The sequence below is a fragment of the Dendrobates tinctorius genome, unplaced genomic scaffold (assembly GCF_039654945.1).
Source record: "Dendrobates tinctorius isolate UK_male_01 unplaced genomic scaffold, ASM3965494v1 ptg000237l, whole genome shotgun sequence".
NCBI lineage: Eukaryota > Metazoa > Chordata > Amphibia > Anura > Dendrobatidae > Dendrobates > Dendrobates tinctorius.
The window spans coordinates 2719249-2738106 of NW_027361904.1; the positions used below are offsets into that span (position 1 = coordinate 2719249).

Below are 18858 nucleotides of genomic sequence, written 5' to 3' on the forward strand. Positions count from 1 at the left end.
CTCATCACCTCACTGTCCAATAACCCGAAACGTCTCTGACACTTTTCATTCCCTGCTCAACCCAAGAGTGCAGGCCCCAACCACGGAGCTTTGAGCTGACGATCTGACCAATTACTTCAAAGAAAAAATTGATCATATCCGACAGGAAATTATCTCCCAATCATCTCATACCATGCACTGTCCTCCCTCCCCCACTGCATCTAGCTCACTCTCTGATTTTGAACCAGTCACAGAAGTAAGCAGGCTCCTTGCATCTTCTTGCCCAACCACTTGCATCAGTGACCCATTTCCGTCACATCTGCTCCAGTCCCTTTCCCCTGCTATCACCCCTCACCTAACTAAAATATTTAACCTCACTCTCTCTTCTGGTATCTTTCCCTCCTCATTTAAGCATGCCATCATACATCCACTACTTAAGAAAACCATCCCTCGACCAAAACTGTGCCGCTAACTATAGACCTGTCTCTAATCTTCCCTTCATCTCTAAACTCCTGGAACGCCTAGTCCACTCCCGTCTGATCCGCTATCTCTCTGATAACTCTCTTCTCGACCTTCTCCAATCTGGTTTCCGCTCTCTACTGAAACTGCCCTCACTAAAGTCTCTAATGATCTACTAACAGCTAAATCTAACGGTCACTACGCCATGCTAATTCTCTTGGATCTCTCTGCAGCATTCGACACTGTGGATCATCAGCTCCTCCTCACTATGCTCCGTTCCATTGGCCTCAAGGACACCGTTCTCTCCTGGTTCTCCTCCTATCTCTCCGACCGCTTCTTCATTGTATCTTTTGCTGGCTCCTCCTCCTCTCATCTTCCCCTTACTGTTGGGGTTCCTCAAGGATCAGTCCTAGGCCCCCTCCTCTTCTCCTTGTACACTGCCCCTATTGGTCAAACAATCAGTAGATTTGGTTTCCAGTACCATCTCTATGCTGATGACACCCAATTATACGCTTCTTCTCCTGACATCACGCCAGCCTTTCTAGAAAACACCGGCGATTGTCTAAACGCTGTGTCTAACATCATGTCCTCACTATATCTGAAACTGAACCTGTCAAAGACTGAACTCCTTGTGTTTCCTCCCGCTACTAATGTACCTATACCCGACATTGCCATTTCTGTGTGTGGCTCCACTATTACTCCCCAGCAACATGCCCGCTGTCTTGGGGTCATACTTGACTCCGAGCTTTCATTCACCCCCCACATCCAATCACTGGCTCGCTCTTGTTATCTGCATCTCATAAACATTTCTAGAATTCGACCTTTTCTTACCTTTTGACTCTGCAAAAACTCTTACTGTTTCTCTTATTCATTCTCGTCTGGACTATTTTAAGTCTCTTCTAATCGGTCTCCCTCTTACCAAACTTTCCCCCCTCCAATCTGTCTTGAATGCTGCAGCCAGGATCATATTCCTCACCAATCGTTACACCGATGCCTCTACCTTGTGCCAGTCCTTACACTGGCTACCTATCCACTCCAGAATCCAGTACAAACCTATTACCCTCACCCACAAAGCCCTCCATGGCTCAGCACCACCCTACATCTCCTCCCTTGTTTCAGTATACCACCCTACCCGCGCCCTCCGTTTTGCTGATGACCTGAGGTTAGCATCCTCGATAATCAGAACCTCCCACTCCCGTCTCCAAGACTATACACGTGCTGCGCCTGTTCTTTGGAATGCACTTCCCAGGTCAATATGAGTAGTCCCCAATCCCTACAATTTTAAGCGTGCCCTGAAAACTCATGGCCTACAGCCTCAACACATTAACCTAACTATCCCTGTGTGGCACAGCCAAAAGTTTTACCATAACCAGGTTCCCCGCATCATGTTCCCTCATGCTTTATGCATCCATTAGCCCTCTGTGTCTGTACTGTTACACACTTAACATTACGGCTGGTCCATACAATCAGGGCAACTGTTACCACCCACCTTTCGTGTCTCCCCTTTTTTCCTCATAGACTGTAAGCTTGCGAGCAGGGCCCTCATTCCTCTTGGTACCTGTTATGTGATTATTGTTATGCTGTAATGTCTATTGTCTGTACAAATCCCCTCTGAAATGTAAAGTGCTGCGGAATATGTCGGCGCTATAGAAATAAAAAATTATTATTATCTATCAATATGGGAGCGTGATAAACAGTGGTGGCCATAAATATTGGGGCAGTTCATAGATAAGGAGTGTGAGATTTTAGGGTCTGTGCACACGCTGCAGATTTCCTGCGGATCCACAAGTGATTTACAGTACAATGTTATTCTATGGAGAAAAAAAAAAAAAAAAAAAAAACGCTGTGCACATGCTGTGGAAAAATCTGCGCGGAACCGCAGCGGGTTTTTTTCCGCAGCATGTCAATTCTTTGTGCGGATTCCGCAGCGTTTTTACATCCATTCCATTATAGGAATCCGCAAGTGAAAAAACGCAGGCCAAATCCACACTAAATCGGCATAAAAACGTGAGGATTTTGACCTGAGGATTCTGCCAAAAGATGCAGATTCCGCGCGGAAAATTCCGCCCAGCAATCCGCATCGTGTGCACATACCCTTATTGTCCTGTGATGTTAGGTCTGATCCAGGGCTGTGAAGTCTCCAGGAGGTCTGAGGAGCACATTCCTTCATTGATGTAGCAAGACATAAATCCATGCGACACATTCATTCCAGCTCTGTCACAGGTCGTCAGAATTTTGTAAACCATTAGTATCCAAAAAATAAAATGTGAATATTGCCTAACATGACAAAGATATTTTTCCTCTGGAAAATCTGCCATCGCCTGTCCCATCAGTGGTGACAGCAGCAGTCAGACCCTCAGCGAGAAGCAGCTTATGTATTTTTAAGATAAAACAATTATGGACTTAAAAAAAAAAAAAAACCACACAACATACAGCTGGTCCGGCTGTACGGGCTCCATGGAAGTGCGGGTCTGGTCTACTGGTGAGGACTGCCCTGCAGATAGTTCCCCCAATAAACCGCAATGTGTGGACACAGCCCGATACAGATCCAAATGCAGTTACCGTATTTTTCGGAGAAAAATAAGAAAAACATTTTTTAATAAAACGGTGGTGCTTTTTATAATCCATGCATCTTATTGCTTACCCGGGGGTCGTGGCTGAGGTGAAGCGGTGTCCCAGGGTCACTGCTGGAGGAGGCTAGAGTGGGTTGATTCTGCAGGTCGCAGGCAGGGATGAGGGGGTGCTCTGATGTGCAGCGCGCTGGTGTGGGGGTCTCTGGTGGTTGCTGGCCGCTGCTGCTGGTCTCTCCAGTGCCCAGCGGTGCTGCGTGGGTGTCCGGCACTGCCCGGGGCTCTGCCGACATTTTGCGACATGCCAAAGCCCCGATACTTCCACGTTTCCCTGTGCGTGTGCAGTGGACTACGATAATTTGTCCACCCACGCAGCACCGCTAGGCACTGGAGACACCCCCAGCAGCGGCCAGCAACCGCCGGGCACCCGGACACCCCCCCATCCCAGCATTCAGCCTAGACCCACAGTATCAGTAAGGCATGTACGCTTTATAAGACGCACCCGAATTTTCACAACTTTGGAGGAAAAAAGTGCGTCTTACAAAGCGAAAAATACGGAAATCCACTAATGTCACACTGAGCTTTATCATTCTAGAAACGAAAATTCAACTCATATCTGTCAAACTATTTTATTATAAGTCAAATAGAACTAAAATATATAAATATATGTATACATACAAATGAATGATAATGAGTTTTAGAAATCAAAACAATGAATTAAGGCACATTAAAGATTAATGAAAAAAAAAACCATTTTGTTCCAAAGTCCCCGGCGCTTCAGCTGCAAAAATAGGGATTTTTTTGTACTCACCGAAAAATCCTTTTCTCCGAGCCAATCATTGGGGGACACAGACAGTGGGTGTTATGCTGCTGGCCACTAGGAGGACACTAAGTAAACCAGAAAAAAAGTGAACTCCTCCCCTGCAGTATACACCCTCTCGCTGGATGAGATTTCTCCAGTTCAGTGAAAAAAGCAGTAGGAGCATAAACAGTGAACAATAACCATACAGTGGGGCAAAAAAGTATTTAGTCAGTCAGCAATAGTGCAAGTTCCACCACTTAAAAAGATGAGAGGCGTCTGTAATTTACATCATAGGTAGACCTCAACTATGGGAGACAAACTGAGAAAAAAAAAATCCAGAAAGTCACATTGTCTGTTTTTTTTTTTTTTCATTTTATTTGCATATTATGGTGGAAAATAAGTATTTGGTCAGAAACAAGCAAACAAGATTTCTGGCTCTCACAGACCTGTAACTTCTTCTTTAAGAGTCTCCTCTTTCCTCCACTCATTACCTGTAGTAATGGCACCTGTTTAAACTTGTTATCAGTATAAAAAGACACCTGTGCACACCCTCAAACAGTCTGACTCCAAACTCCACTATGGTGAAGACCAAAGAGCTGTCAAAGGACACCAGAAACAAAATTGTAGCCCTGCCCCAGGCTGGGAAGACTGAATCTGCAATAGCCAACCAGCTTGGAGTGAAGAAATCAACTGTGGGAGCAATAATTAGAAAATGGAAGACATACAAGACCACTGATAATCTCCCTCGATCTGGTGCTCCACGCAAAATCCCACCCCGTGGGGTCAGAATGATCACAAGAACGGTGAGCAAAAATCCCAGAACCACGCGGGGGGACCTAGTGAATGAACTGCAGAGAGCTGGGACCAATGTAACAAGGCCTACCATAAGTAACACACTACGCCACCATGGACTCAGATCCTGCAGTGCCAGACGTGTCCCACTGCTTAAGCCTGTACATGTCCGGGCCCGTCTGAAGTTTGCTAGAGAGCATTTGGATGATCCAGAGGAGTTTTGGGAGAATGTCCTATGGTCTGATGAAACCAAACTGGAACTGTTTGGTAGAAACACAACTTGTCGTGTTTGGAGGAAAAAGAATACTGAGCTGCATCCATCAAACACCATACCTACTGTAAAGCATGGTGGTGGAAACATCATGCTTTGGGGCTGTTTCTCTGCAAAGGGGCCAGGACGACTGATCCGGGTACATGAAAGAATGAATGGGGCCATGTATCGTGAGATTTTGAGTGCAAACGTCCTTCCATCAGCAAGGGCATTGAAGATGAAACGTGGCTGGGTCTTTCAACATGACAATGATCCAAAGCACACCGCCAGGGCAACGAAGGAGTGGCTTCGTAAGAAGCATTTCAAGGTCCTGGAGTGGCCTAGCCAGTCTCCAGATCTCAACCCTATAGAAAACCTTTGGAGGGAGTTGAAAGTCCGTGTTGCCAAGCGAAAAGCCAAAAACATCACTGCTCTAGAGGAGATCTGCATGGAGGAATGGGCCAACATACCAACAACAGTGTGTGGCAACCTTGTGAAGACTTACAGAAAACGTTTGACCTCTGTCATTGCCAACAAAGGATATATCACAAAGTATTGAGATGAAATTTTGTTTCTGACCAAATACTTATTTTCCACCATATTATGCAAATAAAATGAAAAAAAAACAGACAATGTGATTTTCTGGATTTTTTTTTCTCAGTTTGTCTCCCATAGTTGAGGTCTACCTATGATGTAAATTACAGACGCCTCTCATCTTTTTAAGTGGTGGAACTTGCACTATTGCTGACTGACGAAATACTTTTTTGCCCCACTGTAACTATGTCAAAACCAAAGAATGCTACAGTGAGCCAATAGGCTAAACAGGGTGGGTGCTGTGTCCCAAATGATTGGCTCAGAGAAATGGATTTTACGGTGAGTACACAAAAATCCCTATTTCTCCTACGCCTCATTGGGGACACAGACAGTGGGACGTCCTAAAGCAGTCCCTGGGCGGGGAGCATACATCTGCTAATACCCCATGTACCACTGAGTCAACACTGTGGTACTGCCGATTGCAGGATGCGTCTGCCGAGAGCTGCATCTGCAGAGGCCTGAGAATGAATTTGGTAATGTTTTGTAAAAGTATGCAGACTGGACCAAATCGCAGCCTTGCAGACCTGTTCTGCCGAGGCCTGGTGCCGAATGGCCCAAGACGTGCCCACTGAGCGGGTAGAGTGTACCTTAATCCCTGCTGGGACAGGCGCGTTCCTGACGGTAGGATTCCTGAATTGCCAAGCGAATCCACCTGGCTAGCATTGCTTTTGAAGCGGCTATACCCTTCCTATACCCCTCTGGAAGTATGAACAGGGCATCTGACTTGCGGAATGGAGCTGTCCGCGAGATGTACCGTCTCAGAGCCCTAACCACATCCAGGGTGTGGAGGGCCTTCTCAATGCGATGGACTGGTGCCGGACAAAAGGAAGGCAAAACAATTTCCTCATTGCGATGGAAAGAGGAGACGACTTTGGGCAGGAAGGACGGGGACGTCCTGAGAGCTGCCTTGTCCTGATGAAAATTCAGGAACGGAGGACGGCAGGACAGGGCCGTCAATGCCGAAACTCGTCTAATTGACGTAATTTTCACTAGAAAAACCACCTTCCAAGAGAGAATGGTAAGTGGCAGGTCCTGCAGCGGTTCGAAAGGAGCCTCCTGTAAGAATCAGGTTAAGGTCCCATGATTACAATGGCCATCTATAAGGAGGCCCCACATGGGAAACTCCCTGAATGAACGTCTTGACCTGAAGTTTGGTGGCAATTTTGCGTTGGAATAGCACCGACAAGGCCGAAATTTGGCCTTTGAGTGAGCTAAGCGCAAGGCCTGACTTTAATACGGATTGAAGGAATTCCAATATGGCCGGAATGGAAAACACCAGAGGAAAGAAGGTTTTCCAGGTGCAGTGATAGATGCGCATGGACACAGGCTTCCTAGCACTAATCATGGTGGAAATCACGTCATGAGAGAACCCAAAAGTTTCACCATAACCAGGTTCCCCGCATCATGTTCCCACATGCTTTATGCATCCATTAGTCCTCTGTGTCTGTACTGTTACACACTTAACATTATGGCTGGTCCATACAATCAGGGCAACTGTTACCACCCAACTTTCATGTCTACCTCTTTCCTCATAGACTGTAAGCTTGCGAGCAGGGCCCTCATTCCTCTTGGTATTTGTTATAATCTATGTGATTATTGTTATGCTGTAATGTCTATTGTCTGTACAAATCCCCTCTGAAATGTAAAGTGCTGCGGAATATGTCGGCGCTATAGAAATAAAATTTATTTTTATTATAACCCAGGATTAAACGGCCACGCCATCAAAGACAGGGCCCCGTAGTCCTGGTGGTAAATCGGGCCCTGTGAGAGTAGATCCATGCGATCTGGAAGTCGCCAGGGGATGTCGGCGACTAGTTGTATTAGTTCTGCGTACAATGCTCGGCGCGGCCAATCTGGCGCGACTAGGATCACTGGTACTCCCTCCATTCTGATCTTCTTGATGACCCTCGGAAGCAAGGGAAGAGGGGGAAAGATGAACGGGAATTGGTGCCACGGCAGAACTAGGGCATCCGCTCCGATGGCGCATGGATCGGGCAATGAATCGAGGAACCTTGTTGTTTAGTCTTGAGGCCATGAGATCCACATCCGGAGTCCCCCAACGATGACAAATCTGGTGAAAGGCTTCCGGATGAAGAGACCACTCTCCCGAGGCAAGGCCTTGGTGACTGAGAAAATCTGCCGCCCAATTCTTTATGCCCGGGATGTGGATTGCCGAGATGGGCGAATGGTTGATCTTGTCCCAATGGAGGATGTGACTCACTTCGTGCATGGCCATCCTGCTCAGAGTACCTCCCTGGCGGTTGATATACGCAACAGTCTTGGCGTTGTCGGATTGGATCCTGATGGCGTGACCTGCAAGGAGATGGTGGAAACTCCATAGAGCTAACCTGATCGCTCGTATCTCCAAAATGTTGATGGGGAGACGTGACTCTTGAGTTGACCAACGACCCTGTGCCATGTGGTGACTAAAGACCGCACCCCAGCCTAGAAGACTTACTACCAACCATCTTACTGGGAGAAAAGACCTCCCTTGATTCAGGGAGGACTTCAGTGTCCACCACTTGAGGGCTTATGTGACCCGCATGGACAGAAAGAAGGAACCGACGGTCCAGGGAGAACGGGTTCTTGTCCCAAGCTAACAGCAACGCATGTTGTAAGGGATGGAGCTGGAACTGTGCGAATGGGACTGCTTCAATTGCTGCCACCATCTTTCCGAGAACTCTCATGCTGAAACGAATGGTGTGAGAAGTCGGTCGGGAAAAAGTCCGCGCTGCCTGTTGTAAGGCTTGGGTCTTTTCTGGAGGGAGAATGACCAACCCGTGGGAAGTTTTCAAGATCATTCCTAAAAAGGAAATCTGTTGAGCCGGTTTTGGGAAAGACTTTAAGTTTATCTGCCATCCCAGGCGAGAAAGTATTTACTGTTATATCCACGGATTCCTTGCAGGCTGGAAGGGACGGACCCTTGATGAGCACGTCGTCCAGGTACGGTAACACCACCAATCCCAGAGTGTGGAGAATGGCCATGACAGCTGCCATGACCTTGGTAATGACCCTGGAGGTGGTGGCGAGTCCGAAGGGCAAGGCAACGAACTGGAAGTGTTCCTCGTGAATTGCAAAATGCAGGAAATGCTGGTCGGAAGGGCAGATCGGAATGTGAAGGTAAGCGTCCTTGATGTCGATGGATGCTAGGAACTCTCCTTTTTCCATGGAAGCGACAACTGATCGGAGAGATTCCATTCGGAATCTCCGTACCTTGACAAACTGACTTAACAGTTTGAGATCCAGAATGGGCCGCATCGTCCCGTCCTTCTTTGGAACCACAAAGGTTTGAATAAAAACCCCTGAACCTTTCGTGCTGAGGGACCGGAATGATGATTCCGTTCCTTTACAGAGCCTGAACAGCCCGAAGGGAATGCTCTTGTCTTTTTCTTGGGGGGGGGGGGAATGGGAAAAACCATGTTGGAGGAGGGAAGAAAATTCTATCTTGTATCCAGAGGCCACCAGCTCCCTAACCCACTTGTTGTTGACGACCGCGAGCCAGGTGTGACTGAAGGAAAGTAGACGACGGCCTACTTTGTCGGTGTCCGCCGGATACTGCAACAAGTCATTGCATAGGAGATCTACGAGATCTGGCTCCTCAAGATCCAGATGCCCTAGGCCTGGGCTTCCAAGAGCGGTTAGGTCTGGGATCCTCTGTCTCGTCGCGGGGACCAACCTGAACCGGAATAGACGGTAGAAGGGGACCAACTGGAGTTGTTGCGAAGAGATCGAAAACGCATCGGCTGTTGGTTCCGAAACGGCCGAACAGCCTTTTGTTGAGGAAGGAATTTACTTTTTCCCCCGGTAGTATCAGAAATAAGCTGGTCCAGTTTCTCTCCAAAAAGACGACCAGTTTGATAGGGCAGAGAAGTAAACGATCTTTTAGATGTGGCATCTGCCCGCCAGTCGCTGAGCCATAGGGCTCTTTTAATGGAGATCGCATTAGTGGCAGTTTGAGCAGCGCAATTGGCGGCATCTAAAGAAGCGTCCACTACAAAGTCCGCTGTGGGAATTATCTGCCTGGCGACACTGGTTGCCTCCGGAGGAAGATTGGTGCCCTGGAAGGCTGTAATTAAGACTTATGCCCAAGCGGCCATTGCCTTAGTGACCCAAGTCGCCGCGAAAGATGGACAAAGCGCCACTCCTGAAGGTTCAAAAACTGAGCGGGCAATGTAGTCAATTTGACGATCGGAGGGGTTTCTGACTGAGGAGCCCTCAGAAACGGATAGGAGCATTTTAGAAGCAAGACGCGATACAGGAGGGTCCACCAAAGGGGACTGTAACCAATCCTTCATTAGGTCTAGAACAAAAGGGTATTTTGCCTCAGTAGACTTTTGCCCTGTGAATTGCTTATGTGGCCGATCCCTATGTTTCTGGACAATGTCCTTAAACTCCGGATGGCTGGTAAATAACCTGCATACACGTTTGGTTCTCTTAAATGAGATAGCGTGTGCTGGAGCGGGAATATTTTTCTCATCCAACTCCAGAATCCTGATGACTGATTCTATAAGAGAATCAAGCGACTCTTGGTCATTTGGGGGATTCTGAGGAGCTGACGTGTCAGATTCGAATTCAGAGTCGTGCTCGCTGCGAACATTAGGAGAGGGAGAGCGAGAGACAGAACTCGCCGAAGCTGAAGCGTGAGCGTGACTAGGGGACGCGTCATGGGTCCGCTTTCTAGAGACCTGACCATCCCCTGAACGAGTACGGCCCCTGCTGGTGGACAGTTCCCGGCCGTCGCCAGAGCCCTCCTCGGGAGGTAAAGATGCTTTATGACTTAAAGAGGTCTCCCTGAGTGAGTCTATAGCCTGGGTCAGTGACTCCACCGACCGTGACAAGGACGCAGCCCACTCAGGGGGATTAAACGCAGGAAGTCCGTCAGCAGCGGCGAGGGACGTTTGAGCGCAAGCCGGGTCACAGCCCGTGCATAAGGGATTAGTCTGGGCACTGGGCAAGGCAGTCTTGCAAGTGGTACACAAGAAGCACACCGCGTTTTTTACCTTAGCAGCCCATTTAGCCTCCTTAGATTGAGACATAGCGCTCCTGAAAGGGTTAAAAGCAGAGTATGGTCTGCAGCTGCAGGGAATGTGTCGAGGAGGGGTTAAGCTTTGTTCTGAGGGCAGATGCAGCTTACTCCGGTCCTATGCTGTGTCCCCGGGAGGAATAGCGGTGGCCCTGTGGTGTCACCCGATATCCAGCAGATATCCGGCTCACAGTCCGAGTCCAGAGAAGGCTGAAGTAAATGACATGGCCCCCGAGACTAGGATTGCACGTCTCGTAAGGGACGAGAGGCGCCAAGGAGGGGGGACGGCGGCGCTAGCGTGGGCGGCGTTATTCAAATTGCGGTCTAGTAGGCCGGAAAAGCCGGGTACTACATTTTTGGCCTACCCGCGGTAAGCGCCGAGTTGGGGGGGCGCCTGTGCACCTCCGCTGAGACAAAGACACCACCTCTCCCAGGAAACAGGACCCGACCCCATACCTCAACTCCAGTGCTCAGGCCGGCCGCGCTGTCCGGGGCCATCCATGCAGGTCTTCTCATCCTCCTGGGCTGATGTAGCGGAGCTGGAGGCGTTCTTAAAGGGGTATGCTCAATCGATCCTCCCTATGGGCAGGGCGATGGAGAGCTATGGGGTTGATTCAAGGCATTCGGAAGCGCTGTTCCAGTCTTTTCCATTGCACTCCATGCTTCGTTTGTTGTGCTCCAGAGCCCTCCTCGTGCCCTCGTATCTGTGGATTACTGGGACCGTAAAGAAAGCATCGCCAGAGGAATCAGCCCCGTTTGTCGCAGGAAAGTGCTCGGGGAGGTATACTCCGCGTGCTTGCCTGTTGTTGGTTCGGGGGAGAGCGGGCCGCAGAAAGGAACAGTCACCCCCTTCACTCCGTTAATTAAAAAATAAAAAATTACAGAAAAATCAAAAAGGAAAATAAAAACGGTGGGGTCTGAAGCCAGATCCAAGTGCCTCGTACAGACACTAAGCAAGAACTGGAGAAATCTCATCCAGCGAGAGGGTGTATACTGCAGGAGTTAACTTTTTTTTCTGGTTTACTTAGTGTCTTCCTAGTGGCAAGCAGCATAACACCCACTGTCTGTGTCCCCCAATGAGGCGTAGGAGAAATTGTATTGCGTTAACACAAAATTCATTTCTCATTGAATACACTATAGGACACGAGCGTGGGTAAAGGGAAGGGGATCTAGGTGGGCCCTGTGCCATAGATAACACGTCCTAGGATGACCCAAAAAAAAAAACATAAAACAAAGCCCCAAAAAAAAGACATAGAGAAGCATCAAAGTACAGACAGTATGTAAGGCAAATATGGTAAAGGTGAGAACTAAATATTGGACAAAGGAAATCAAAAGGTGGTAGACCCCCACAGGACCAACCCTAGCAAGCCGTCGGAAGAGGGGAGGGTAATTTCAGAGATCTTAAACTCATCTATTTTACATCGGAGGGGCGCTGGGTCACACCTATTTTGGCAGAACATGGATGGTGGAGGCACCAGCACTCCACTTGGTGGAGAGATGACAAATGATGAATTGGCATCCAAAGAGGTCACTACTGTGGAGGGCACGGTGAAAGAAGATGGAGGAAACCCCCAACACCTAGAGGAAAACAAAGACATTTATGTAAGAAAAATCCTGACACGGCCGCCCCTCCCAATATTCACACCGTGATCTAATGCCCGTCAGCAACAATGTACAACCTGAACATGAGGTTATTACTTTACATTCTGATCAGACTGTATGAAGCCCACTACCACGTCACAGCGACCAAAACAGGGGGGCCTAGCCTTAAAGGTGCAGCGCCGGGGGAAAACCTTGGTTACAGCGGCAGCGCACTCAGCTGGGCGAGCGGCAGGGTACTTCCTTCCCTAGGAAGACCCCGAGCACGAAGTCCCATGCAACCTACACCCACTTCCCCAGGCAGACTCCCAGCCCCATGCAAGCAACATCACCCCCTTGTGCCCAGGCAGACCCCCCTCCAGCATGCACATGCAGCCCCATGCAATCAACATCACCCCCTTCTCCCCAGGCAAACCCCCCCTCCAGCATGCACACGCAGCCCCATGCAAGCAACATCACCCCCTTCTCCCCAGGCAGACGCCTCCAGCATGCAGCCCCATGCAAGCAACATCACCTGCTTCTCCCCAGGCAGACCCCCCTCCAGCATGCACATGCAGACCCATGCAAGAAACAAAAACCCCCTTCTCCCCAGGCAGACCACCCAGCATGCAGAACCATGCAAGCAACATCCCCCCTTCTGCCCAGGCAGACCCTTTCCAGCATGCACATGCAGCCCCATGCAAGCAACATCACCCCCTTCTCCCCAGGCAAACCCCCCCTCCAGCATGCACATGCAGCCCCATGCAAGCAACATCAACATCATCCCTTTCTCCCCAAGCAGACCCCCCCAGCATGCAGCCCCATGCAAGCAACATCACCCACTTGTGCCCAGGCAGACTCCCAGCTCTTGCATGAACATCCACCTACCTGATCTGTGACCCCAAAACACTCCAAATCACGCCATGACATCCGCAGCTTCCTCTGCTCCCTCTGCTCTATGGAGGAAGAGGCACCGCCCCTTCTGGTCACATGGGCATGACGTCAGCAGAGGTCCTTTAGCCGACTTGGATTTAGCCACTACCGTGTCTCAGTGTCTGCAGGACTCTGCTGTGCTGGATGATGTCTAGTATTAGCCTGAGTTCACACGTGGCGTTTTTTTCGCATTTCCGCTGCGGTTTTAACCGCGAAAAATAAGCATCCCATGCATTCCTATGGGATTCCGCAATGCTGTGCTAATGCTGCGGTTTTTACCGCGGCGGAATCGCTTCGCGGTAAAAACCGCAGCATGCTCATTAATTTCGCGGAATCGTGGCGATCCCGCACCCATAGGAATGCATTGTTCCGCTTACTTCCTGCATGTGGCTGTACACACCATGCGGAAAGTAAGCAGAACTTTTGCGGATGGTACCCACAGTCCGGAGGAGAGGAGACTGTCCTCCGGGCTTTGGGTACCATATCCCTGTAAAAAATAGAATTTAAAATAAAAAATATTGTTATTCTCACCTTCCGGCGTCTCGCGCAGCCTTCCCGCCTCTCCACGCTCTCGTTCCCAGTAATCCTTTGCGAAAATGCCTGCGATGGCGTCCGTTCTCGCGGGATCGCGAAGTCTCGCGGTCATTCGCGCGACGTCATCGTGAATTACCGCGAGACATCGCGATCCCGCGAGAACGGACGTCATCGCGGGCATTTTCGCAAAGGATTACTGGGAACGGATGCGCGGGACGTTGGAAGGTGAGAATAACACCATTTTTTATTTTTTTTTTACATTCTATCTTTTACTACTGATGCCGCATAGGCGGCCTCAGTAGTAAAAAGTTGGTCACACTCGTCAAACACTGTTTGACGAGTATGACCAACCTGTCAATCAGTTCTCCAAGCGATGCTACAGATCACTTGGAAGACGCTAGCATTTTGCAAGCTAATTACGCTTGCAAAATGCTAGTTTTTCCACGGGAAAATCGTGGGAATTTAAAATGCGATTTTCCCGCGGAATGGAATTCCGGAATTCTCGCGGTAATTTCCGTGAGAGTTCCGGTACGTGTGCACATAGCCTTATAGAGGAGGATGGAGCGGAGCGGCGTGTGTAATGTGTGCGGAGCGGAGCCGCGTGTGTAATGTGCGCGGAGCGGAGCCGCGTGTGTAATGTGCGCGGAGCGGAGCCGCGTGTGTAATGTGCGCGGAGCCGCTTGTGTAATGTGCGCGGAGCGGAGCCGTGTGTGTAATGTGTGCGGAGCGGAGCCGTGTGTGTAATGTGTGCGGAGCGGAGCCGCGTGTGTAATGTGCGCGGAGCGGAGCCGTGTGTGTAATGTGTGCAGAGCGGAGCCGCATGTGTAATGTGCGAGGAGCGGAGCCGTGTGTGTAATGTGTGCGGAGCGGAGCCGCGTGTGTAATGTGTGCGGAGCGGAGCCGCGTGTGTAATGTGCGGAGCGGAGCCGCGTGTGTAATGTGCGAGGAGCGGAGCCGCGGGTGTAATGTGCGGAGCGGAGCCGTGTGTGTAATGTGCGTGGAGCGGAGCCGCGTGTGTAATGTGCGTGGAGCGGAGCCGCGTGTGTAATGTGTGCGTGGAGCGGAGCCGTGTGTGTAATGTGTGCGGAGCGGAGCCGCGTGTGTAATGTGCGCGGAGCGGAGCCGTGTGTGTAATGTGTGCGGAGCGGAGCCGCGTGTGTAATGTGCGTGGAGCGGAGCTGCGTGTGTAATGTGTGCGGAGCGGAACCGCATGTGCGTGGAGCGGAGCCGCGTATGTAATGTGTGCCGGGCGGAGCCGCGTGTGCGGAGCGGAGCCGCATGTGTAGTGTGTGCAGAGCGGAGCCATGTGTGTAATATGCGCGGAGTGGTGTGTGTACTGTGCTCAAGGTGCCAAGCGTCTGCTGAGAAAATCACTATCAGCAGAAGATTTGATCCAATATTAGGGCAGTCTCACATATCCAGATAATTCCGGTAACGGAGTTATCCGTGTCCGTGTGGATACGTGGTACATCCGTGTGGCACACGTGTGCCGCATCAGGACGACACAGACGGCCGCCGGGGAAAACGCGCTACAGTAAGCGCTGTTCCCCGGCGGCTAGTGCTGAACGCGGCTGTCATTCTCCCCGTTCTGCCAACAACAGCGAGCAGGAGAGAATGAAGGAATGAAAACCCGACATGGGGTTCCCCCTCTGTGAACCAACCCGACAAAACTCACAGCTGGCGGCTGCAGCCCTCAGCTGTCAGCGTCAGCAAGGTTGGTTCTCAAGAACAGAGGGGTCCCCCCATTTTTAAACCTGACTAAAGCTGACAGCTGAGGGCTGATATTCTCAGGCTGGTAAGCGGCCATTGATCTTGGCCCCCCCAGCCTAAAAACAGCAGCCCGCAGGTGCCCTGAAAATGCGCATCTATTAGATGCGCCTATTCTGGAGCTTTGCCCGGTTCTTCCCACTGCCCTGTAGTGGTGGCAGGTGGGGTTAATAAGGGGTTAATGTCACCTTGCTATTGTAAGGTGACATTAAGTCCAGCTTAGTAATGAAGAGGTGTCAATAAGACACCTATCCATTACTAATCCTAGAGTTATTCAAGGGTTAAACACACACAATAAGAACAAAGTATTTTAATGAAAGAAAACAATACACAGTTTTTAAATCTTTATTATACTCCTAATCCCATATCGAAGCCATTGTTCTCCTGTAAAAAATAACAAACCAACAATATCCCATACCTGTCCCATGGCGTAATCCATCTCAGGGGATAATCAGTTTACAGCTTTAGCGCTGCTAATGTGACCGCTCCAACTGTAAACTACTGGGGAACGAATGGAACCAGAGCGCAGACACAGTGATGAGCGGTGTGACGAACAGCCCACCGCTGTTCGCCCAATACGGAGACTAACGGGGGTCCCGCTGCCACCAAAACACGACGGACAGCGGACCCTGTGTCACCACTATGTCACAATCCCACCACTGACACGGGTGTATCAGCGGACGGAGGGACGTGACACACTGCCGGCACACGGCTATCACAGGTGCAGTGGGGGCTTATCTTAGTTATCCCACCACTGGCACCATGTGACAAAAATATCCAGCAAGCTAATCTCGCTCTACAATTTGCTGTAGGGGGGTATTTTGGATGCCCCACCACTGCTATCCATCTTCTAAGAACTGCGGGGAGTTATGTACATCCCACTTTCTCAGTTCCACTTTGGAACTCGCAGCTCTCCGGCGCCCCCTTACCCTCAGGTCAGTCAGGGAACTGCACCTAGGAATGCCTTATAGACTCTGCTATGTGACATCACGGAGAGATGCATTCTGTGGTAGTCCCACCTCTCTCTTTCCAAGGTAGAAATCTTACCAAACTTTATAATCGTCATAACTTAGCGAGGGAAGCCCGCACAGACACATATATGGCATCATTGGTTGTAATTTGTCGATTACAATCATTCAAGCCCAAATATGCAGTATTTCTGATACACCGTTTAGCAGGAACCCATATCGCAGGTTCTGATGATCCGAGAGTTTTGCAACAGGCACCACAGCGAAGCTGGGTCCACTCAGATCAAAGAAATATGATCGTTGTTTCTCTGTCATGTATGGTTTGCGAGCCAGGCTTCTTTTTAATATCTCCTATATTGATCCCAGCACACTTTCAGAGAACAAAGGGATCTTTTCCCCCTAGCTAATTAACATTCCTGCTCTTCCAGAGGGAGTGGCAGGGTTGATAACACTTGGGGGGGAAGGGATTCCTACTACCTGCAGTTTACAGTGTCATAGAATGGAGGATCTCTAGCACATTCCAACAGAAAACATATTTTGCAGACATTGTATATCACACCTCCCCCCTTAAGAGGGCGCTAAGGAGGCATTACCTCTCGGTAATCGGCCATGCGCACCTCAGCGGGTTCGCCCCGGCGGGACAACCCATCGGCATTGCCGTTTTCCCTGCCCTTCCGATGTTTTACAGTAAAGTCGTACTGGCAAGGCTCCAGCGGAGCAACCTTCCATTTGTTCCGGACACTGTGTGCAACCAGCTCAGAGGGTTGTGGTCAGTTACCACCGTGAAGGCGCGCCCGTACAGGTAGGGCTGCAAACGTTGCAGTTCCCACACAATGGCAAGACACTCCTTCTCGATGGTCGAGTATGCCACTTCCCTCGGCAGAAGTTTCCGGCTCAGGTACAAAACGGGGTGCTCCTGGTCCCCTGAGTCGACCTGGCTGAGCACAGCACAGAGGCCAAACTCGCTGGCGTCGGTGTGTACCAGAAACGGGCGACTGCTGTCGACTGCTCTCAACACTGGAGAGCTGCACAGGGCTGCTTTCAAAGCTTGGAAAGCCGCCTCACAGTCATCTGTCCAGTTGACTGTTTGGGGTAGCCTCTGCTTGGTGAGGTCAGTCAAGGGTTTTGCAAGGGCGCTATAGTCCTGCACGAACCGCCTATAGTACCCTGCAGTGCCCAAGAAGGACTTCACCTGTTTCTTTGTCCTGGGGGTGGGCCAGGACACGATTGCGTCCACCTTTTCTGGCTCCGGACTCATGAAACCCCCGCCTACCCGGTGCCCCAGGTAGTGGACCTTGTGCATGCCTATTTGGCACTTTCCCGGCTTGATAGTCAGACCTGCCTGGTGAAGACGCTTGAGCACCTCCTGGAGGTGCTGAAGGTGTTCCTCCCAGGTGGAACTGAAGATGGCAATATCGTCTAAATACGCCACCGCGTACTCCTCCAGTCCCCGAAGCAGGTGGTTGACCATCCGCTGGAAAGTGGCAGGGGCATTTTTCATGCCGAAGGGCATGACTATGGACTCGTACAGTCCAAAGGGGGTGATAAAGGCGGATTTCTCCTGCGCCTCAGGGCTCAGGGGAATCTGCCAGTATCCCCGAATCAAATCCATGATGGATATGTACTCGGCTTTTGCCAACCGCTCAAGCAAATCCTCGATGCGCGGCATTGGGTGGGCATCAGAGGTTGTGATGGCGTTGAGCCCCCTGTAGTCCACTCAGAACCGGGTGGTTCGATCCTTTTTAGGCACGAGGACTACAGGTGAAGCCTGTATCTCTTGGCGCATGACTTGTTGCACCACCTCAGAGATCCGATAAGGTGTTTGCCGTAATGGGGCGTGATTCCCGGTGTCCACCTCATGAACCGCTAACTCCGTCCTCCCAGGTTGGTTGGTGAACACGGCCCGGAAGGGTTCCAGAATGGCCATCAACTGCAACCGCTGGGATGCGGTTAGCAAACCACTTACCTCCATGTCCTCCATGGACCCATCAGCCTTGGCTTGGGCCAGCATGTCCAGGAGGGGATCTTCCTCCCCATCCTCTGGCAGATTGCAGACCGGTAGGACGCAAGCTTCACGTTCGTAGTGCGCCTTCAGCATGTTGACGTGAAAGGCCTTGCGCCTACCCCTAGCATGGTCAAGCGTGACCACTTAGGTGACCGGGTTGAGCTATTGGTGGATGACGTATGGGCCTTCCCAGGCTGCCTGAAGCTTATCCGTTGGTACAGGGACCAGCACCCACACCTTTTGACCCACCTGGTAGGTCCGCTCCCGGGCGTTCTGGTCGTACCAGTGCTTCTGGTCAGCCTGAGCCTGCGTCATGTTGTCATGCACCAACTGCGTCAAGGTCTGCATCTTGTCACAGAATCACATGACGTAATCCACGATGGACACTTCTGTGGGGTTTGGCTCATCTTCCCAGGATTCTCTTATCAACCCAAGGGGTCCCCGGTTTCGCCTGCTATACAGGAGCTCGAAGGGGGAGAACCCGGTCGAGGCCTGCGGAACTTCTCTGTAAGCGAACAGCAGGTGTGGGAGGTACCGCTCCCAGTCGCGCCCTTGGGTCTCAACCAGTATGCGGAGCATCTGTTTGAGGGTACCGTTGAAGCGT

General features: G+C 50.5%; 1 protein-coding gene across 1 annotated transcript; it reads right to left on the reverse strand.

The window, feature by feature from the left end:
• Window positions 1-5410: 5410 nt before the first annotated feature.
• On the reverse strand, window positions 5411-13001 carry LOC141060488 (uncharacterized). Its single transcript, XM_073556750.1, has 2 exons — window positions 12936-13001; window positions 5411-12047 (listed from the first exon to the last, which is right to left on the reverse strand). Exon 2 carries the CDS (start codon window positions 10480-10482, stop codon window positions 9526-9528), a length of 957 nt encoding a protein of 318 aa, XP_073412851.1. The 5' UTR covers window positions 10483-12047; window positions 12936-13001; the 3' UTR covers window positions 5411-9525.
• Window positions 13002-18858: the final 5857 nt, after the last annotated feature.